We start from the raw sequence: 23287 nt of genomic DNA, 5'->3' as shown, positions 1-23287 counted from the left end.
TATATCTAGGTAAAAACTGTTGAAAATGGTGGTAAGCAATTTTTTTTATTGAAGTGTTACACATATGCACATATTTTTCCTCTGGTAAACAATATGTCAATATTTTTTACAATTCTTTCATGAAATTTTGATTAAATATGAATGTTTATAATTTGGGTATGTACTGCCATCATTGTTTAAATGGCGGATAACTTTTTATTTAAAAAAAACATAAACTCTACGAACATGGACACGTTTTTATAGTACACCAGATATAGAACGAGTCTTCAAAGAATATTTTAGGGATTTCTATTGTGTTGTGATTGTATTAAATTTTTTAAAATCGAGTCTGCACTGTAAAATATGCTGAAATCACAGTTCACTTTTTTCATGAAACAAGTTTACATGGTTCCAGATATAGTCATGGTTACCTGGAAATATTTTTGGGAGATTTAAGTTAAAGTATGACATTTTAATAAACTGTTGAAAATGTATGAAATACTTCCTACATCCTGACGGGAACAGCTCTGAGGAGTAAGCACCGTCCTCAGTGCGGACTCGGAACCGTTGATAACTGCTTACAGTTATACTTTTGTTCTGTGATTTTATTTTAAGAAATCTCTATGAAGCTTCTGTGGTCTGAAGTTGATCCAGAGGCTGATTCTGGTCCTGATCTGCTTCAGGTTCATGCCATAGATGATGGGGTTGACGATGGGCGGCACCACGAGAAACTCCGCAGCCAGTGCGTTCTGCAGCGCCGCCATGGAGCCGCCGCCATAACGAGAGTACAGAGCATCGAACAGCAGTGAGGCGGAGAAGACGAGCAGAGAGACGAGGTGGGGCAGGCAGGTCTGAGCAAACTTTCTCCGGTGTTCCTGAGAGCGAGCGGCGGATCGGACCAGATGGACATACGACACTAGGATCACTATGACCTGCACCAAGTGCAGGATCATTAACATGATGCCGTACAGATTGTTGGCGGAGGTGTCAGAGCAGGACAGCTTCACCACCTCCCAGCTAGTGCAGAAAATTCTGGCAATGTGGCGGCTGCAGAGAGGCAGTATGGCGATCAGGGCGAGGCCCACAGCTGTTTCCACTAATGAGAGACACCAGGTGAGCAGCAACAGCAGCGCCACCTTCTGGCCAGTCATCAGAGCCCAGTAGCGCAGCGGCTGGCAGATGGCCAGGTAGCGGTCGTAGGCCATGATGGTCAGACCGTTGAGCTGGCAGAAGATATAAGTGTAAGAGATGAACATCTGAGTCAAGCAGCCGGCGTATGTGATGACATGAGCGTCAGCCAGAAGGTCGCTGAGCAGCTTCAGGTAGAAGCTGGACGCTCCGCAGATCCCAGTGAAGAACAGGTTGCACATGAAGACGTACATCGGCTGGTGGAGGGTTTTATCCAGACACACAGTGAGGATGAGGGTGAGGTTCACAAAGATGGTGAAGAGGTACGACGTCAGTGTGAGACCAAAGTAGATCTGACGGTTGGTCAGCGAGTCGTTCAGACCGCTGAGGACAAACACAATGTGAACGTTCTCATTCATGTCCAAGAGACGCCAAAGGTTTCAGAGCCATAGAACGACGAAGCAAACCCAACATGGGCTGGTCAGTGGTCCGAACTGACCTGCAGTCATACAGAGTCACTCTGCAAAGAGAAACACCGTCGTTCTGCAGAAACTACAGCTGAGGAAAATCTAAACTCTTCCTAAAAGTCCTCTTTAAGATCAACTTCAAACATTTCATACGACAAGTAAAGTTCAGCAGACATGTAAGAATCATTCATGATGCAAATATTTTGTTCAGGATCAAACAAAGAAAACAGATTTCACTGGTTTAGAATCAGGGACAGAAAAACAAAACCTTTGCTTTGTTCAGCAGCTTGAATCAAACCAACTTTAGGAAAATCAGTTTCAGTTCAAACAGAATCACTTCACATCAGACCAATCAGTTCAGAATCAACAGGAAAACATCAGAAATGCAGGAAACTTTCTGAGTTTTCCTGCATTTTCATTGGTTTTTATGGTTTTAGAGGATTTCTGCTAAACAGAAAACATTCAGAGTAAAAACATCAGTAAAAACATCAATCAGTTCATTTAAGTTAAATCACTCATTAACTTCTCTAAGCTAAATGCACTGAAGCAGTTTAACAACACAGCAGCACTGCGCATACTGCAGCAGAGCTTCAGCTTTTATTCACCTGAACTCGACAGGTAGACGTCTGACTGAAGCTCCTCCCATTTCACTGACATCACAATTTACTCCTATCAACAGTTTCAAAGTTTAAACAACTACATTTTTCTGGACAGACTGAAAAGTGGAGTTTAAAGGGCAGAAAATAATCTTACTGGTCCAGATGGGACGGTTTCTCTGGACATCGATGAGTCCAGGAGGGTCAGCTCTGCTTCCTGGTGACGTCGTCTCAATCCCGTCATGTTTGGAACGAACCTGACAAAAATAAGAAACGCATGTAAGCAGCTGTTCTGTAATCAGCCGTTGATCACAGAGACCTGATAAACCTTCATGTCTGTAAATGTTTGTTTCTTGTTTGAAGTAAATAAATGAAATTATGCATCATTATGGGACTGAAGTTCATCTTTAAATCTGTTGCTATTCTCACTTTCTAGGTTGTTTCTCCTCCTGGTTCAACCAAAAACAGACTCAGTCATATTCAGATATTTACAATAATTATGAAAGGTTTAATATTTTAGTGACAGCTTTAAACTGGGATCCTATCCAAATATGGCTAAAGCTAAACATGCAAAAAAAACAAATCTTTTAGTAAAACTATGAATATATAGATTGAAATTAGTCCAAGGGAGCAATTAGTTATGGTTTCTATGCCAAAAAAACGGATGACTTATTAAAAATGCACCACAGAAGCCCGACCCGACTATCAAACAGGTAACTTTGGTCCAACCCGGCTCAGATTTTGGGTCAGAACCTCAGAGGTTCAGCTAATATTTTAGATTTTCATGTCTCTTCATTCATTGTTTATTGATATAAATGCATGTTGCTGCAGCAACATAAAGGGGCTGGAAGTGTTTAATATTCTAAATAATAAATGTTTTGAGTTCAATGGGCCTAAAATATCTCAGCTCTTTGAAATAAACAACTTTTTCCGGTTGAAGATCTAAAGTTTATATTTACCCTGAAAAACCTCGTTATGTTGCAACAAAGCTGATAAAGTTGCTGAAGCTTCAATCCAGATTAGCTTCAATCCAGATTAGCATCACTCAGCAGGCTCACGCCAGCACACAGAGGCTGAACATCCAGATTAATGTTTAGATTTCTCTCTCTAATATTTTCTGCTCTGATGGTCAAAGACTAAAACTGAAATGAAATGACAGAAAAATGTCTCATGAAAAAAATCTATTTAAATGTTTGAGATTTATAATCTGAAGATGTTCCATCAATCCTCCTGGAGGACAAACTGACCTCTTCTCCTTCCTCTGCTTCTTTCTCCTACTGCTCTCCATCCTTGAATGTCTGCAGTTTTTGCTGACATTAAGTTTATGTTCTCTCTGGTTCTTCTCTTCACAGCAGCTACACCTGGGCTCATTTCTTCCTGGAGGGAAGCTGAGCTACTGCTGCCAACAACATCAGGTTCCCCTTCAGTGGATCACACACCTGGATCCACTCCGGCCACATGCAGAACAAAGACTGAACTAAACACAGGAACAACAGAGACTGGTGATAACTGTGAAACCCAGTAGGCCCAGTATGAACCCATCTTCATGATCAGCTGCTAGGAAGGAGGCGTTGTCTCTGAAATCAGCCAAAGACCTGAACTGTGACGTTCAGAAAGTGGCAGATAAAAAAGCTTAAAGTAGGAAGTCTTCAGAGTTTGGAGCCACATCCTGATCACATCAAGAGACGAAGCTTCACTCCACATCCAGAGGAAACATGGACCAAACAGCTCTGATGCTGCTTCTGTGTCTCTGCAGCTCAGGTAGGACTCCACTTTCAAACAAAGACACTAATATTCACTAGAGTTCAAATTAAAAATGATCGACTGATAAACATGTTAAATTTTACAAACAAAAAACTGGAAACTGTTTCTAGTCTCAGATCATAGAGCTGCTGCTACAGTTAGTGATGTTTATATTGTCTACTTGCTGCTAAGGAGCCAATAAAATCAAGAATTGTTGGTTTTTGTGTTTTTATGATGTAAAGCACTTTGAACTGCCTTGTTGCTGAAATGTGCTATAAAATAAATCTGATTGATTGATTGATAAGGAGAAGCTGCAGAAACTCTGCACCAGTAAACAGGTGGAGCCACATAAAATGGCTCCTTCTGCATGAATTCTCATCTTCCTCTTGGCTCCACAGGTTCTCTATGAGGTTCTGGTCAGGCCCGTTTGCTGGCCAACCGAGCCCAGTAGCACCACGGTCATTGGACCAGCTTCTGGTACCGCTGGTTGTGTTGGTGAAAACGTTTGAGCGCCGTCTGACGTGGGAGTGTCTCAGGCAGGATGTGGAACTCGCCTGCTGCAGATTAGAATCAATCAACCAATCGATCAGTTTATTTGTAAAGCACATTTCAGCACCAAGGCGGTTCAAAGTGCTTTACGTCATAAAAACACAAAAAGTCCTGAAGACACCACACAGTAAACCAGTAAACAGTACATTTTGTCGTCGTTACACATCAAAATGTTGTTCAGTGTTTCATTTATTATGTTTCTAAAGCAAATCTGACCAGCTGGGATTTTAGTCCAGATTTAAAGGAACTCAGAGTTTCGGTTTTCAGCTTTTCAATAATTTAGCTGATGGATGAAAGGTTGGAGATCGGCCTGTAGTTCTGCAGTAATGATGTTTTCATCATTACTGCAGTTTTATTTTTTTATATCAGTGGTTTGAAAACTGCTGGGGGAAAAAACCTGATGAGAGCAAAGAGTTTAAAATTTGAATCAGATCAGATGAAATGACAGGCAGGACTTTCTGAAGAAAAGTTGTGGGTGTTATTATCTTTGGGCATAGCATCCATATTAGATCTTGTGTGGCAGTGAATGTTGACCCTCTAATATTTTTAATTTTCTCTGCAGCGTATTTGGCAAATTCATTGCTGGCCGAGTTTGATTGGTTTGTCAGCCTGTCAACTGTGGCAAATAAAGCTCAATCATTGTTCATGTTTTTGTTTCTGATTTCTGCAGAATGTTTCCTTGGCATGTTTTAGTGTGGAGTGATAGCTTCAGTCTTTCTTAATAGATTTCATAATAAACAAAGTTGAGTTTTATGTTCGGCCCGACGGCTAAATTGTCTTGCAGATCTAAATGTTTGCACATTTTTCCATGGAGGTTTTTTCCTACCAGACACGACTTTCACTTTAATTTAGGCAGAGAAATCAATGACATCTGAAATTTTACGATGGAAGTTATCTACCAGGTTAGATGAGCTGCTCTGATTCTGGTTGCTCTGCATTCAGAATCAGAATCAGAATCAGAATCAGATTCAGAATCAGATTCAGAATCAGAATCAGATTCAGAATCAGAATCAGAATCAGATTCAGAATCAGAATCAGAATCAGATTCAGAATCAGATTCAGAATCAGAATCAGAATCAGAATCAGATTCAGAATCAGAATCAGAATCAGATTCAGAATCAGAATCAGATTCAGAATCAGATTCAGAATCAGAATCAGAATCAGATTCAGATTCAGATTCTGATTCAGAATCTGTTGGATTTGACAACTTTTTACACAAAAACAATGAATTTAACTTTGGTTGGTTTCAGTAAAGACATAAAATATAAATGGGTAAAAAAGGTGAATAATAAGAAACATTTCAGGTCTTACTACAGAGTGTAAATAACATTAAAGTCTGGGCTTTAACTAGGCCATTCCAACATAAAGATGCTTTGATCAGAACCATCCATGATAGCTCTGCCTCTAACAGGAGGAAGAAGCAAGAGAAGATCAAATAAACACGATCAACAGGATCCTGTCAACACATCCTGAATCTGTCTTTGCTTTTTGTAACCCAACATGGAAATGTTGTTTCTTCCAGCGCTGTCTGATGAACTCAGACTGGTAGCAGGAAGGAGTCGCTGTGGTGGCAGACTGGAGAAGAAGAATCGGGGAGACTGGAAACCAGTGACTGATTGGAACTGGAACTTAACATCAGCAGCTGGAGCTTGCGGACAGCTCCACTGTGGATCTGTGGTGTCGTCACGAAGAGATGAGGACGGCAAAGTAGAGATCGTCTGTTCAGGTGATTTCATATCCTGGCCATTGCCTTCCTGTTCTGCTTCCAACTCCACTGTAAAAAAAATCTCACTTCCAGCTCAGTCTGGGCTTCTTCCACTTCACCTGGATTCACTCTGGTAGATTTTCTACCAGACCAATCAGCGAACAGAAGGAGAAGTTTGAACAATGAATGATTTTCTGTTATTTTAGAAACATAGTCTCTGTAGTTTTAGCAATGCAGTGGAGGAAGTTCAGTCCATGGTGGCCACACTTCCAAATATTGAATTAACTTTAACGGCTCTTCTCTGTTTTGTGGTGGACAAATGATTGTAAGGTAATATCTGATGGTTGTATTGTCTTCATTCTAAATGCTAGTGATTCTCACCAAATGAAGCTGTTTGGGTTGCAAGCAGAAGGTTGGGAGATGTTTTCCTGCAGCTGCATGAGAACCAGAGCGTCTCTCCCTCAGCCTTGGTATAAAACTCCTGCTGTCTCTGCCTGAAAGAGTTTTCAATCGGAAATGTTTCTCTATTGATCCTCTTATATGTTCTCTGTATTGTGCACAATATGCTAGTAAACCTGATTGAGTGATTCCATCTAACAGTGCTTGGTAATTGATTTTTTCTACATGTTTACAGCCCAGGAAACTTCCAGTAAACTTCTTAGTGTGGATCTGGTGCATTGCATGTCATGGACAAACGTTAGCAACTGGGTGAAATTTAAAAGCTCAACACAGTCCAGACTCTCTGGATGAATCAAAGTGTAGTTACAGAGCGGCTGGTTTTTACCAGGTTAGTGATTTAATGACGTTTGATTAGATTCAGGTTTATAAAAACCTCAATGTCATTGAGAAGAAGCTGATCAAATATTGAACTTCCTCCACAAATTCAGTTTAAAGTGTTAATAGAAGATAGTTTTCTATTATTCTGTGACTAAATTTGTCCTCACATTTTCTTTGCAGAAGACAAGGATGAAATATTAATAACTGATAATTCATAGGTTCTTTGTGATGTTGTAGTGTAATTTTCTCTGTTTGTTCTAAGTTTTTTCCCACCCATCTCCAGGGCCGGCCTGCAGTATAAGCAGATACTAAAAGTGTAAAGAATATTAAACAGTAGATTTAAAAATAATAAAACTCTGCCCAGCTCCCCTCTCCACCCGTTCTCCACTGGTTGGTTGGTTCCTCCACACAGAGTCTGCTCTGTATTGGAGCTTTGCTGAACAAACTGGAACCAAATTCAGTGAAAATGTTGAAGAAACTTTTTTCTTTCTGCATCCACAGACTCAGTCAGGCTGGTTCAAGGGACCAACCGGTGCTCAGGCAGACTGGAGGTGAAGACCAACCAGTCGTGGTCCTCAGTGTGTGAAAAAGACTTTGACCTGCAGGATGCAGAGGTGGTCTGCAGGGAGATTAGCTGTGGGCCTCCTTCAGTCCACCAGGGGGCGCTCTATGGAGAAGCAGAGGCTCCAGTGGGGAGCAGAGAGTTCCTGTGTGAAGGCAGTGAGTCTGCTCTGCTGAACTGCAGCAGCAGGAAGAGTTCAGGTAGAAACAGCTGCTCACCTGGTCAAGCTGTTGGACTCACCTGTTCAGGTAGAGGAGGATCTGCAGACCTGCTGCTGTTCACTGCTTCACTTCCTTCATTAATGAACTTTCTGTCTCTGCTCAGATCAAGACGACATCAGGTTGGTGGGAGAGGCCAGCCGATGTGCCGGGAGACTGGAGATGAAATATCAAGAAGAGTGGAGACCAGTGGCTGTTTGGGATCGTTACTGGGACATGAACTCAGCTGCTGCAGTTTGTGCTGAACTGGACTGTGGTTCTGCTGTTTCAGCAAGAAATTCAGAGGAAGCTTCAGAGAGACCAGTTTGGTGGATCAGGTCTGACTGTTTGCAGTCAGGATCTGCATTAAAGAACTGTTTACCTGATGATGAAAACAGTGATCGGAGCCATCAGCTCATCTGCTCAGGTAACTCTGAACTCTCATATTTATTTCTTTTAAAATGTTTCTTCCATCAGGTTCCAGATGTCTGCAGAGAAACCGTCACCTTTAACTAAGAACCTGAAACCTTGAGGAGAGGGAAACTAAAGTAATTTAAATATCCAGATAAAGTTTTCAATTTAGCCACATAGATGAACAAAAACTCATCATTTTAATAACTTTTAATCTCTGCTGCTTTGAAGTCGATGCATCAAAATCCCAGGAGGAGTTCAAGGAAATCAGACATTTTCAAAACATGAAAATTAACAGAAAATGACTTTTGATCCAAAATGGTGGACTTCCTGTTTTTAGTGAAAATGGCAGGAAAACCTTTTGTTTGTTATGGTTGTTGGCCTGGATGTACTAGGGGGCGCTGTTCAGCCATTTTGCCACATTTATTTTTAAATCCACTGAACTATTAACAATTTCACAGAGATTAAAGTTTGTTTGACATTTAGTGGATTTATTAACATGTTTATGTCCCAAAAATATGATAAATTCAGCAGATATAAAAATGAAGGATAAAATTCCAGGTACAGTCGGTTTCACTTCACCTTTGATGCTCTGAGTTTTTCTAATTTACGTTTCGTGGCCTTTATTTTGATCAGACTCAGAGATGTTTCCATGTGGATCTATAAAAATAAAGTTCTGAAATATTTTAAACCTTTTTTCTTTCTGCATCCACAGACTCAGTCAGGCTGGTTCAAGGGACCAACCGGTGCTCAGGCAGACTGGAGGTGAAGACCAACCAGTCGTGGTCCTCAGTGTGTGAAAAAGACTTTGACCTGCAGGATGCAGAGGTGGTCTGCAAGGAGATTAGCTGTGGGCCTCCTTCAGTCCACCAGGGGGCGCTCTATGGAAAAGCAGAGGCTCCAGTGGGGAGCAGAGAGTTCCTGTGTGAAGGCAGTGAGTCTGCTCTGCTGAACTGCAGCAGCAGGAAGAGTTCAGGTAGAAACAGCTGCTCACCTGGTCAAGCTGTTGGACTCACCTGTTCAGGTAGAGGAGGATCTGCAGACCTGCTGCTGTTCACTGCTTCACTTCCTTCATTAATGAACTTTCTGTCTCTGCTCAGATCAAGACGACATCAGGTTGGTGGGAGAGGCCAGCCGATGTGCCGGGAGACTGGAGATGAAATATCAAGAAGAGTGGAGACCAGTGGATGTTTGGGATCGTTACTGGGACATGAACTCAGCTGCTGCAGTTTGTGCTGAACTGGACTGTGGTTCTGCTGTTTCAGCAAGAACTTCAGAGGAAGCTTCAGAGAGACCAGTTTGGTTCATCTTTCCTGACTGTTTGCAGTCAGGATCTGCATTAAAGAACTGTTTACCTTGTGACGCTACTAGTGATCAGAGCCATGAGATCATCTGCTCAGGTAACTCTGAACTCTCATATTTATTTCTTTTAAAATGTTTCTTCCATCAGGTTCCAGATGTCTGCAGAGAAACGTCACCTTTAACTAAGAACCTGAAACCTTGAGGAGAGGGAAACTAAAACTGGTTAAATATTACTGACAGACTGTAGATCTATCATAAAGGTGCTAGTAATCATGTATAAACATGTTAGTAACCATGGCAACCGGTCTGTGATGAGCTCCTGGCTCTTTCTCATGCATAACTTCTTGGTTTCCACCTCAGATTAGATCCAGTTGTCTCTGTGTTTCCTCTGCGTTCCCAGGTCTGCTGGTTGAGCCGCTCATCTTCCTCTCTTCCTCCACTGACGGGGTCTCCACAGGCAGAAAGCAGGGGTCTGAGCTCCTCATTGGCTCACATTTCAGCATCATGTGCTCCATCAGACCTCAGTATGAAGGCGGCTCCTTCCAGCTCATCTTCAGCACCTCTAACTACACTCAGAACCAGACCCTGCCAGCTGTTAATCACTCCGCCCTCTTCCTGTTCTCTGCTGCTGGCCACGCCCACCAAGGAACCTACCGCTGCGTTTACCACGTCTACGTTTTCTCCTATAACTTCTCCTCTATCAGCCAGCCTCTCAACCTCACTGTCTCAGGTAAACTCATGGAGTCCATGAGGAAAAGTTCTGCTTCAGGTGAACCAGCAGCTCTCTGCCTCATTCATGAGGTCAGAGAGGAGGATTGATGATATTAATGTTCATGATCAGATCTACAGGCAGCATAAAAACAAGGATCTATATGATTATTTTCTAGCTGGACTCATCTGATGAAAGCTGATCCTGAATCTGTTTCATTCAGTTTCAGCCTCTCCCACTGCTTTGATCATCAGACTGGTTGTCGTCCTGCTGGGTATGCTGGGATCAGTCCTGGTCCTCTACTTTAAGGTACTGCATGTATCATGAATGATGTGTTCAGTTGGGAAAGTTCTTGCATTGAAGCTGAACCATCCTCTGTTTCCAGGCCAGGAGAAACCAGAAGTCTGGACCAGAAAACAACCATCATGATGAAGGATCCAGAGCTGAAGGCAGCTTAGAGGAGGAGACTGCAGTCTGAAGGAACCAGGAGAAAATGATCTTCATTTCACATCCGCAGGAAGGAGCAGAGACATGTTTGAGACTCCTGGAAATCTATCCGTCTATGTATCTATGATAAAATGTCTCTGTGCTCCTGCAGCAGGAAGGAAGTTCAACATTCAGAAATTTGTATCTGGACTAAACCTACTTAAGTTAAACTTATATAAGAAGGGAACACAAAACAAAACATTCAACAAACAAAATATAACAGAAAACCCACTTCATCAAAATCTGATCTTCATCAACCTTGCAAGGATAGCATATGATAGGATATTTGGGGTCAAAGGTCAGGTAGCCAATTCCATCAGGCCCTGAACCCAGCTTGTGTCCTTGTCTTAGTTGAATTGTTTTGTGACAAATGTAATATAGTTGATCCTGGCTTGTAATACTTTGTCCTGCCTGTAGGTGGTGTATGTCATCACTGCCATGATAACCCATCCAATACATCCAGTTCCCACAAGTCTGAACCAGATGTGATCTGCGCCATCTTAGTAGGGAAGTGCATGCACAATGCATAGTGGACCCATGGCTCCGAGACCAACACAAAGAAAACATGCCGACCCTCTTGACCAATGTGTGAGAGAGAGATACATGAACAAAATGGCTGCCGTCGAGATCGGCCCGTATGAGACGGAGAAGGAAAATTTATCAGACGATGTGGACAAGCTGCCTCCGATCTCCTACTACGATAAAGTTAACTACGTAGTCAACACAAAGAGTGATACGCCGTAAACGAGCTTCACTGCCTGAAATTCATGGACGCATATAATTAGTATTTCAACAGCTTTTTAAAGGAGAGAAAATCTCTGTGTGAATAATGAGGTTCTGGTGACTGGCAGACCAAGTACATGTAGCAACAAACATGGAGGCTACATGTCTGCTTAGTTTGCAGATGGGATGGAACATTTTATAGTTACTATAATTATGAGTGAATCAATGCATAACAGTGTTATGATTCTTGTGTAAAGCATGTGATCATGGGAAAGTCTTCTGAAGCTGTTTCTCTGAACTGTATTATTATAAAGTTGTAAAATATTTTCTTCTTTGCATTCTTATGACATGATTAAATGTTTAATATGCTTTATGAAAGAAAATGCATATGCTTGCAGTCAGTTTTGTAGCTAAGTAGATTGTTAATCTGTGTGAATAGAATGAAACATTTCCTATTAAACAATATGCTGTGTTTTGTTTCTCCTGACTGTGTTCAGTTTGCAGAGACTCCAAATGCTGTAAAGCCTTCAAATAAATATTGACTAAGAATTTATATATTCTCTCTGGTTTTTGATAGTTTTTCCTCAGTCTAGAGATCATTTCAACCACAAACATGATTGTATTTAAATGCTGTGTAATCAATTAGGCCACATTGCAGCTGTTAAGAGCTACAATGTCCATGTGATCAGGTCATACTCTGTTTCAATAAAAGGTAGTTGAGGACTGAGAGCCGGCGGAGTTGATCCCAGACAGTTGTTTGCTATCCGTGTCTGGCTTCTCTCCCCTCTTCTGCAGAAAAGCAACTTGTGTCTCTGGTTGATTCCTTGCAGGTTGGGAGCCAAAATAAACCCAACAGTTGTGTAGCAACAGGTTTGTCTCAGACTGAAGCTTTAGACCTGCTGTCTCTGTATGTTAGATTGAGAACCAGGTCCAAAGTTAAATTAAGCTAATTTGAGATCCTTTTTTAAATCTCTGCTGGAGAAATATGCAAAGATCAAACAAAAGAAAAAAAGAAAAACTGCACTGAAGTACTGAGTAACAGATCTCCTATAAGCAATATTACTGCCAGCAAAACTAACAGTTTGTAAGTGTGCAGCACACAACAGGTACCATGTTTTCTCTAATGGAAATAGGTTAGCTGATCGACTAGCAAAAGCGGCAGCATCAGCAGAAATAAAAGTGTTAGTTATAGAAGAACAAACTATTATACACAAAAATATACTTAGAGTCATGCAACAGCAAAGCCCTGAATTAGAAAAATGACTGGATTGCTAAAGGGGCAACATTGAATAATAAAAATTTTCAGATAAAATAAACCTGTTCCACCGAAATCCCTATTTAAAAGCAGCAGAAATTGTGACACATGAGCATGTAACGTGTCAACAGGGGGGATGGTGGGGCAGGTACCAATATTACATTATGGATTTACCTTGATAATACTTATGAATTTACCTCCTATTAAAAAAAAATAATTTTTTGCTGAACATGTCTGATCTGTGCTAAACATAATCCACAAGGAAATTTGCAGCTAAAGACGGGCTGTTCTCCCTCACCATAATATCCATTCCAAATAATAAACATGGATTTCATAGAACCAAATCAAAGTAAAGGGAAAAAGTACCGTCTGGTCATAACAGATGCCTACTATAAATGGATAGAGTTGTTCCCCACTCAAAGATACTCTGACAGTGGCTAAAGCACTTTGCAAAGAGATAATTCCCAGATAAGTTATACCTGAACAAATTTATAGTGATAGTGGGGCACATTTGTTAACCAACTTGTAAAAAGCACAGGAATTATGTTTCATATTGATTTAAAACATCATTGTGCCAACCACCCTTAGAGTGCTGGATTAGTGGAGAGAATGAATGGTACTATAAAAAAACAGGTTTAATAAATGTACTGAGGAAACAGGAAGGCCCTGGAAAAAATGTCTGGATTTGGTTAAGTTATACATTAACATTATAAGTACCTCAGATCTAACTCCTTTTGAAACTTTGTTTTGTAGACCATGTAGAATACATCAGTTTAACAACCAATGGGAAACAGATGATGAAGCAACATTGGTTGATTATATGAGAAGAAAGTTGGAAAAGCAGAAATAAAAACAAGTTAATGAAGGAAATAAATGGACAGGAATCTGGGGGACTATAGCATATGCTCGACATCAAAAGAAAATATTTACTATGAACAGTGTCAATAAGCTTGTGGACCAGGTTGCTACAGGGTTTTGAGTCTTCCATTTGTTGGTGGTGTACTACAAATAAAAATGTAGACAGAATAAATTACATGCACTATAATGTGAGAAACTAGGAAACTGGACACAGGCAGGATTTGAGGCTGTGCATGACCCACTTGCTGTTACCTCTCATTGCATTCAAGAACAGAATTGCCCTTGGCGTTCTGCTGGTTAAGGAGGGAGGAGTGTGTGCACTGTTTGGAGAGCAGTGTTGCACATTTATCCCAAAACAACAGCCGCAGATGGTAGCCTCATGAAGGCAGTTGAGGGGCTTCGCACCCTGAATGGGAAGATGAAAGACCACCCAGGAGTGGGCTTGTCCACATGGGACTCATGCCTTTGAAAAATATCGCACTCTTGTCTCCTCTGTCTTGATTTCCTTTGCAGTATTTGCTGATGTTCTTACTTTATGTGGATGTTGTTGTTTTCCATGTCTGCGTTCTTTGCTAAACAGATTAATTACTACAGGAATTTCCCCCATGGACGACTGCAGAGCCCAAATGTACCCCGTTAGGACTACAATGTTTTGATGACGACGACGACATTATGGAGAACATCTGCCTGTCTGAAATGTATCTTCACCAGTAAATAATTACATGTGTTCAATTAGTGTCTTTTCTTTGAGTGTAATAATGTTTGAGTTCTTAAATATGATCTTTCAGCTGAAAATCCCCCCAAAAAGTGGCAGTAGAGAATTTGAGTATATTTATATTTATACTGGGATACTCAGGGGGGAAATGGTAGAATGGTAAATAATATTCCAGATATACGTATATGCTCATCATTATCTAAAAAGACTGTGGCATTCTTTCTGTGTATCTCTGGAACTTGAGTTGTTTGACAAATGTCTGCAGGAAGCTGATAAGCATGCCAAAGGCTAAAGGTCAAATCTTGTGACCCAGAGACATGGGAACTGTGCTTGTGTTGGGAATCTGGGGTCCTTGTGGGTTTTCTTGGGTGGCTCCAATATTCTTCCACCAGGTAGCGCCAGAGGCTGCATCCTCCTGGCGGGGCGTGCCGGTCTCATACGCACCGGTATCTCATCTTCTCATCATTTCGGGAGTTCAAGAGGAGCTGACTGCCAGTTCTCCGACGCCTGAGTGTTTGCCAGCAATGGTAGTCAGAGCTCCTTAGCGAAAGCTAGTTAATTGCTAGAGGAAGCTCATAGTAATTCCTGTGCACCTCTTCAGGTGTTTTCAGCCAGACGCCGAGTTTCCTCCGTGAGAGGTTTATTTTCCCCTGGTGTCCTGGAACCTACCCCCCTCGTGACGCCGTGGATGCTACCCACTGGTTGCCTGAGCTCCTTCTTGGTTTTCTTCAGTTGGACCAAGCCGTTTCCTGAGAACCCCGACACGCAGTCGAACCGCTCCTCTGTCTCCCACCGCCAGAACTTACCTGTCCGCCCTCCACCGCAGCCTCTTCCGCTCCTTCAGGACTAGCTCATCCGAGCTAACTGATGAGAAGACCTCTCTGTCAGATCGGAACCCTACCCAGCAAAAGATTGGCTCCAAAAGATTAGAATCCAACATGACAGCTTGAGACCTCACATGCACTAAGACAGGAGATTCCATCATATTGAAAATATTTCTGAGTGTGTTAGCAGGTGGGTTTTTGTTTGCCCCACCCCTTCCAGCAGCTGCACACTAATGTAACCTGGGATCACTAATCCTAATAAAAAGGGGAGGAACCTCAGAGTGAATTTGGAGACTGTAAAAATCACTCTCCTCTTTTTCTCTCGAGTACAAAATGTAATCACTTGTCTCTCTCTTCTTTTTTGTCTGTTTGAAAGTGTTTAGGTTGAATGAACCTGCCACCCTTGAATTACCATGGAATCACTTCTGTATTTAGCCTGAAAGAGCGAGTGTGTGGGTGAGCAGACCACAGCCAGACAACCGAGCAACTGACCCGCCTGTACACACTGCTGTAAACACCGAGCTCTTCACAAGAAGCATGCAAATGTAATGAAACGAAATAACACGGAGACCTTAAAGAACATGGTAGCACAACTCTGAACCTGAACAGTCAACTGAACTCACTCTGCCACCAGAGCTGCTCTACCGTTAAGCTATGTGGCCTGTTGTCCTTCCTCAGGCTTCGGAAGCAAAAAGCCAGAACCGTAACCCCTTACCTGGTCTCTGACACTAACAACAACAAACACACATAATATACTTGGAAATAATTACAAAATAAGGTAAAAGCACTGTATGTTAGAAAGGTGAAACATTTTTAGATACTTAAATAGCACATTTTTACAAGAAAAATGTCAGAGAGTGTTGCCTACTAGCAAAAGCTAAAATTAATGTTAGTCATAAAGTAAAACTCACCTTAGTATCTGTGAATGTATAACGAGGCGAACATCTTTAAACCTTTCTCCAGCTTATTGTTGGGGCTTCGGATCGATGTTCATCATTCATTGTTACCTTGGCCAAGTCCTGCAAACACCGAGTGTAAAAAGACATTTTCAATAAACCGGAAACGACCGAGCCGCTTTGTTCCCAACGCAGAAGCTAATGTGCAAAAAGCTCATAACTCCGCTAACGCTAAGGTGCTAAACAGACATAGTATTTAGTGGAAGCTAGTGTGTGTTTTCCCATTCAACATGTTTCTCATCTCGTCATAAGTTTTCTTGTTTTAACAACTTTTGGATATCGTTGTAACAAGATACTGAAGCTATTTCCAAACTCTGGCTGTTAAACGCTTCCTTAGACTCTTATGTGAGCATTTCTCCCTGATTATCCAAACTGAGATCAAACTGTCCTCTACAAGTAAGATACTGACTGCTCATTGGTACTTAACGGTCAGAATACATCAGCAGTGTGTGTTTGCATTGTTCTGAATGTTGTGATGATTATTCTGTGTTTTCTGCTCCTCAGTCCAGCCACCTGGTGGACAGTCGAGGCCTGAGCTGCAGCAGGAAGAGCCTGAACAGACGGGGATCGCTCGGCGGGACCAGCTAACACAAATAACACAAGTCATTTAAATACAAGAAAAACTGATGGATTGTTTAAAAACTGGACTCAAAAACGCTGCTGTGAATCAGCATCAAGACGATTCCCCACTATGAGTCTCCAGAAAAAAGCTGGTCACTGCAAAGTGGGGGTCAAAGGTCGAATTTGACCCCCACTGATCAAAGGAGAGTTATCCTGACCAGCAACAAGGTTTAAGTCTGTCTGCAACATTTCCTTTTCTTGCTCCTGTTTTCTGAATTGTGAGAATCAAGTTTAACAATTTTAAACACAAAATGTTTAAAACAAATCAAAATAATCTATTTATTCTTTTTACAACAAAGGAAAAATCTAGAAATCTCAAATAGTTTCTTTAGAAATGTTCATCAAAAGAAAAAAATGTAAAAATTCTGTTTATAAAGTAGGTTTTTTATTAACTTTAACATATCTATCAATTATCAAGTTATTTTCTATCTTCGATTTGGGACCAAAATTGCAACATTTGTTCCATTTCCAGCTGCGTTACTTTTTCAAACTGCACTGAATCAAACACTTTGAAAAACCTGTTCCCCTCCTGGCCTGTGGGGGCGCTGCACCAACAACCACTGAAGAAAACAACATAAAAACCTCTGCAGAAGACACTGAGCGCAACTTCTCTCTTCATGAAATGTAAACAGAAATGGAGTAGCGTCAGATTTTAGAGGTTGGAGGATTTTTCTTGTTTTTGGAAAAAGACCGCGAGCCGTTTCTCCTGGTAGCGCTAGGCTAGCATGTTTTCTAGAAAACAACTTGGAAAGGAAAAAATTTTCAAAGTTTGAAGCCAAACTTTCCACGATTATTTAAAAGTTCTGGATTTTTTTGTTGGAAATGTATTTATTTTTTGTCTTTATCTACAGCAGCCTTATTATGCTGCCACATAAATGGACCTTAGTTTGAAACTACATAATAGATTCAACTGGCAACAGAAATCTGACAGATTTGGAGGATTTTTAACAGAAGGATAATTTTTTTAATTAGGTTAAACACTAAGATGGTTTCTCTTTTGTTGAGTCAATTTCTGCTTTTATAGATTAAATTAGATTAAATTTGACGAGCCCTGACTCTGGTCCTGCCCTTTTTACCAAATAGAAATAGTGATTTACAGATTCTTTCTCTACACAAATAAAACAACTTTACTGCATTTCTATTAACATTTTGCATGTTTTATTTGTAAAACACTAAAAGGTTTGGACACAGCTGGTTAATCGTTTCTAGCAGGAATGAACATTTGAAAAAGTTTATAAAATTGTAGCTTTGTTGTCTGTTTTAGTGAAGTATTTAAAGTTTAAAGGTCAAACATGTTTTTGTTAAATCTAATTATTACTGAAGGGCAACATAATATACAGACTTCATAATCTGCACTCTTTTGGTTGAATGCAGTATTTATTTCCACTTTGGCTTTATGGTGTTTAGTTTTTATTCAAGTACATTTTTTGTTAATGGAGACTGAGAATCCATTTTATTTTTGTTTTTGGTTGTTTTGTTTATTTTGTTTATCAGTTCCAGTGTTTAGTGTTCTTTTGAAAATAAAGTGTATCTATCTTTGGCAGGAAATCGCCTGCATTATTACGTCATTTCCATTAAATCAGTGTAAAAAGGGCTTCAAACAATATTATCGTTTATCGCAATAATTTTTGAGACAATTAATCGTTCAGCAAAATTTGTTATTGTGACAGGCATAGAGACAACTGGAGGTGGAAGTGGTTTCTAATGGTAGGGAAGGACCTGGACGAATCGTTTCCAGTGCATCAGTGTGTTCAGAATGTGCTGCCTGATCTCGGTGGTTCTGATGCCGTAGATGATCGGGTTGAAGCAGCTCGGGAACAACAGGTACATGGTGCTGAAGAAAACTCGGACGGCTGCAGGGAATCCGCTTTTAACTCGATATGACAGGAAAGCAATGAGAGCCAAGGTCAGACTGAAGGTGAGGACCATGATGTGAGTGATGCAGGTGTGCAGTGCTTTCACACCGGAGCTGCTGGATCTCAACACAGAGCTGAATATCGCAACGTAAGAAGCAGCGATGACAAAGAAGTCAAAGACAGGAATGAAGAAAATAGCCATCAGTCCAGCCAGGTTGTTGATGGCGGTGGATCCACAGGCCAGCTCCACCAAGGCCATGTGCTCACAGAAACAGTGGTTCATCACATTCCTGCAGAACGACAGCTTTCCTGCCAAACTCACAAACAGAGAGATGAGCAGCATGTTTCTGACAACCAGCGGGACGATAAACTTCAGGAATCTCTGCAGCGCCATCAGTTCATGGTAGTGGAGTGGCGTACAAATGGCAAAGTATCGATCCAGAGCCATCCACACCAGGAAGGTGGACTGAAACGCTCCAAAGAAGTGAATGAAGTGCATCTGAACCAGGCAGCCAATCAGAGAGATTCCCTTCCAGTCAAACAGGAAGCTGAGCAACATGTTGGGAACAAAGAACACCGGGAGGCAGAGTTCAACACAAGCCATGCCGGCGATGAGGATGCTCATTGGCTGATGAAGGCTCCTCTGAGAAACGACAACATAAACCAGCAGGGAGTTGGCCAGCAGAGCCACGATGAACATGAGGAGGAACGGGACGAAGAGGACCGGCCTCAGGTCGCCCAGTTCTGCAAAACCGTTCAGGATAAAGTGCTGCTGTGAAGAGACGTTCTGCATCGTTCAAAGCTTTCATTCAGCCAATCTGCAACAAAATGGGGAACAAAGCAGAGATGACAAAAACATGTTGGTTTCCCAACCTGAAGATACAAAATTACAAAAGGAAACACAGAATAATTGTGCAGGAAAAATCAACATACATTAATTTATCTCAGGTTGGAATATATTATGTGTTTGGTCATAATCATAAAGTACGAAAATGAAAGACCCCTTATGACGAATAAAACCTTTGGAGCCAGTGTTCCCTCGTATAAACGCGGGTCACCGGGGCCCAGTCTGGAGCCGCGGTATGTCCAGCCTCTATCTCAATATACAAATATTTTATTTATTGACCGAAGATTCAATGATTTAAATATTTAGGATCTACAACCTGATAAATGTTTACCAGTGATATTTCAGTTTAGATCAACACAAACACTGGTTTGTGTTTTATTGCAAAATGCGCCACATTATTATATTATCATATTTTAAAGAGAAACTTCATCGCAAAATGTAACAGTGACAACATTTTGCATCAGTTATTACATTTTGCTGCTTTTCTACATTTTAAAGTCAGATCTTTTACATTTTTATTTAATGGGGTGGAGTTGCTTGAACTGGTTTTTAAATCAAACACCATCTTTTCCTTGACTTCACATTCAGATCAGTTCAGTTCATTTTGTCGTACAAAGCAGAAATTCATCAGACATGATGTCATCTGAATGAGTCTCAAAAGAAAAAAACATCTAATTTATATATGGAGGTAAAAACTAAATGCAGTTTGGACTTATAGAGTAATTCAGGTTCATGTCATGTTGATTGCATCAAGAAACTGACTTGTTGAAAAATCACTGGTAATCATCAGCTAATAAAATAAAAAATACCTTTTTTTAACAGTTTTTGTACAAATGTTCTGCTTGTGTTTTCAGGGTTTTTCCATGTAAAATGAATAACCAACATTTCATCTGTCCTGCAACAACAGCTCTGGAATACATTTCCCAATCATGAACATATTAATAGCGCCGTCCGAAGGGAAAGGAAACTTGGTCTAAAGTTGAACTAAATGAGGGATTTTGTTAGTTTATTAGATAAACAACGACAGAATCCTCTTTTAACAAACACCATCAGAGAAACAGCAGAGCGACGGCTTTATGTGAGACAGAACCAGCAGAGAAACAATAAAATTACTCTGCTGGTTCTTCAGAATAAAACTGCAGAAGAAACACTGAGAGAAAGAAATCCTGGTGAAGATGAGATACATTCATCACACAGAAAAATGATGAAACAAGATCTTAGAGCAACCAGAGCAGGAAATGACTCAGTATCAGCAGCAGAGCCTTAAATAAGGGAACTAAAGCCTCAGCAGCACCGAACTTACACAACATTTATAACATGAGATCAGTTCATAAACAGAGAGATTGTTTCTATGTTTCAGGCATGAATTACAAACCAATTCCTTAAACTTATTTGAAAATATTCTTTGTTAAGGAGAAGTTAAAAAATCAAACCAAACACCTGCTGAGAATGACCATGAATCTGGAAGAACAGGAAAATAAAGAGAACAAGTTCAGGCAGCAGGAAGAGGAGACTTCACTGTGAGTGATCCTTTTTCTGAGAGCAAATATTAAACATCCGTCACAAGATACAAAACTGGAACTGGAACATGTTTCCTGTTAAAAGTTAAAGAAAGCATCAGAGTCTTGTAATCAGGATCCTGAATCATTCACATCAACAATCAGAGCAAAGGTCAGAGATGAAACCTTCATCAGGTGGAGTCGAACAGGAAGAGCTGCAGATGGAAACCTGCAGGTTGTTGGACCAGAGAGACGATCTGCTGGCTGAACCGCCGACGCTTCGTTTATACCTTCAGTCTGAAGCTGCTGGAGGCTGGAAACGCCCACAGTTTCTTACCTCAAAGTAAAAAATAAAGAAGAATAATTGGACATTATAATGTGTTCATTGTTAACCAATGACATCAAAATGATTTCTCAGTATTTTTTCTCCTTCTTCTTATTTCCATTTGCTTGATTCTCTTCTTGTGTCCAATGAACTGAAATCAGCAGGAAGCTGATTTCTCTCTGTCTTTTTCCTGATCTTTATCACAAAATCTGAAACTTTAAAGTGACCTGGGTGTTTTAACTGCGACAAGTTTAAACCATCACAAGCTTTAAAAACATCTGTTTGCATGTCATATGTTACTGCAGTTCTCATTTTAAGCAGCAGGGGTCGACTTCAGAAAGCCGGTTTAACAAACTCTGAGTCGAAGGAAGATACTCTGAATAAACCCAACCAGCTCTGCGATACTCGGGATTTTCAGTTTCAGAATATGAACCAGGTAACTCAACTCAGACCTGATCAATGGAGCGATTCACCATGGCAACAGAGGAAAAAAATAAGCCTGAAATCCACATTTCTCACCTCTGGAGTTAGACATTTTAATAATGACACAAGGAGAATATCAAAACATATTTAATCAGAAAAAAACCATAAAAACAAAAAACAGCACTGCTATTGCTGAAAAAATAACGAGTTAATTTCCATGATTTTTTTCCAGAAATTTTCTGAGATTAATAGCAGAATTTTTGAGTTTTTTGGCGGAAATTTACTCTTCCCTTTTTATATCTAAAATGTCTCTAATGCATCATCACACAGAACACATTAAACATCGACTTGTCTTAAATGGAGAGAAATGTGTCTTTTCTTTGTTAAAGTTACAGAAACATAAAATGGTTTCATTCTACGATGTTGCGTTGCTCTGGGAATAAATGCAACCAGACCATCAGAGAACATGGGACTGGTCTTACACTCATTCAGTGTGAGAGGAAATAAAAGGCTGCAGGCGTCACAGCGGCCAACAGTCAGACTGAGGTTCAGATCACCTGAACTCCTCATTTACTAAATGAGTAAAAACACAGGAGTTCAGTTCATGACGCTGTTACTTAGTTTTTAACTTGCTCTTTTTCCAGCTTTACAGAATTTGTAAGAAGTTAAATGTGTTTGCTCTCATTATGCAAAGGACATAATTAGACTTCTGATTCATCAACTTCTTTTTATTGCTTTCTCACTGAATGAGCCATGCTGAACTCCACTTCTTCAGCTGTGGTTCATTTCATTCTCGGAGCGTATGTGGACGTTGGAAGATGGCGGTACTTGTGCTTCCTGATAACTGCGGTGTTATACTTGATAATTGTTGCAGTCAACGTCCTGCTGATCGCGGTGATCTGTGTGAACCGGAGCTTACATGAACCCATGTTCCTGCTCCTCTGCAGCCTGCTGGTGAACGATCTGTACGGCAGCTCAGGCTTGTTTCCCTTCCTGCTGGTCCAGATCCTCTCTGACGTTCACATTGTTTCAGCTCCGCTCTGCTTCCTGCAGATCTTCTGTCTTTACTCTTATGTAAATACAGAGTTTTGTAATTTAGCCGTCATGTCTTATGACCGATACGTCGCCATCTGCTGTCCTCTCCAGTATCACGCCGTAATGACGCAGCATAAAGTAGCAGTTGTGATTATTCTGACCTGGCTGTACTCCTTTGTGAAGTTTCTCATCACTTTATTGCTGACCGTCCGTCTGACTCTGTGTGGAAACGTGCTGAACAGCACGTTTTGCCGTAACTACCTGGTTGTGAACTTGGCGTGTTCTGACACCAGCGTGAACAACATTTACGGACTGTTTGGTACTGTAATCACAGTTCTGGTCCCGCTGCTGCCCATCCTTTATTCCTACACTAAAATCCTCAGAGTCGTTCTGTCTGGCTCCAAACAGACGAGGCAGAAAGCCTTCAACACCTGCGTGCCTCACCTGGCTTCACTCCTCAACTTCTCCTTCGGCTGTTTGTTTGAAAGCCTTCAGAGCAGATTCGATATGGTCTCCATACCCGACGGGCTGCAGATCGTCATGTCTCTGTACTTTGTGATTCTTCAGTCTCTTCTCAATCCCATCATGTACGGAATGAACCTGACAAAAATAAGAAAAGCATGTAAACAGCTGTTCTGTAATAGTTTAGTTGGTGATAAACTACTTGCATAAATGTAAAAGCCTGTAAATATTCTGCCTTTTTAGCCTTTAGTAATAAAAATAAAATTATTACTACCAA

The 23287-nt window shown here is 40.8% G+C and overlaps 4 protein-coding genes across 7 annotated transcripts; 2 read left to right on the top strand and 2 right to left on the bottom strand.

Moving 5' to 3' along the window:
- Positions 1 to 65: 65 nt before the first annotated feature.
- LOC116707544 (putative olfactory receptor 7A2) lies at positions 66 to 2193 on the bottom strand. The gene has a single exon (XM_032544931.1). It carries the CDS (start codon positions 1524 to 1526, stop codon positions 585 to 587), a length of 942 nt encoding a protein of 313 aa, XP_032400822.1. The 5' UTR covers positions 1527 to 2193; the 3' UTR covers positions 66 to 584.
- Positions 2194 to 3804: 1611 nt separating this feature from the next.
- LOC116737675 (scavenger receptor cysteine-rich type 1 protein M160-like) lies at positions 3805 to 11166 on the top strand. 4 transcript variants are annotated; one of them, XM_032591017.1, is made up of 9 exons: positions 3805 to 3931; positions 5985 to 6188; positions 7446 to 7754; positions 7837 to 8130; positions 8830 to 9138; positions 9221 to 9514; positions 9817 to 10185; positions 10349 to 10434; positions 10511 to 11166. In XM_032591017.1, exons 1-9 carry the CDS (start codon positions 3886 to 3888, stop codon positions 10601 to 10603), a joined length of 2004 nt encoding a protein of 667 aa, XP_032446908.1. In that variant the 5' UTR covers positions 3805 to 3885; the 3' UTR covers positions 10604 to 11166. The 4 variants fall into 4 exon arrangements, with proteins under 4 accessions (XP_032446908.1, XP_032446910.1, XP_032446909.1 ...); XM_032591019.1 differs by having other exon boundaries at positions 9215 to 9514; positions 9817 to 10146; positions 10355 to 10434; XM_032591018.1 differs by having other exon boundaries at positions 9215 to 9514; positions 9817 to 10146.
- A 7035-nt stretch (positions 11167 to 18201) lies between these two features.
- LOC116707541 (olfactory receptor 52K1-like) lies at positions 18202 to 21245 on the bottom strand. The gene is made up of 2 exons (XM_032544927.1): positions 20952 to 21245; positions 18202 to 19237 (listed from the first exon to the last, which is right to left on the bottom strand). The coding sequence occupies exon 2, from the start codon at positions 19210 to 19212 to the stop codon at positions 18265 to 18267; it is 948 nt and encodes a 315-aa protein (XP_032400818.1). The 5' UTR covers positions 19213 to 19237; positions 20952 to 21245; the 3' UTR covers positions 18202 to 18264.
- A 549-nt stretch (positions 21246 to 21794) lies between these two features.
- On the top strand, positions 21795 to 23287 carry LOC116707536 (putative gustatory receptor clone PTE03). Its single transcript, XM_032544919.1, has one exon. The coding sequence runs from the start codon at positions 22267 to 22269 to the stop codon at positions 23218 to 23220; it is 954 nt and encodes a 317-aa protein (XP_032400810.1). The 5' UTR covers positions 21795 to 22266; the 3' UTR covers positions 23221 to 23287.

Source organism: Xiphophorus hellerii, chromosome 18, assembly GCF_003331165.1.
Source record: "Xiphophorus hellerii strain 12219 chromosome 18, Xiphophorus_hellerii-4.1, whole genome shotgun sequence".
Lineage (NCBI taxonomy): Eukaryota > Metazoa > Chordata > Actinopteri > Cyprinodontiformes > Poeciliidae > Xiphophorus > Xiphophorus hellerii.
This window is presented reverse-complemented; position numbering and strand designations above follow the sequence as displayed.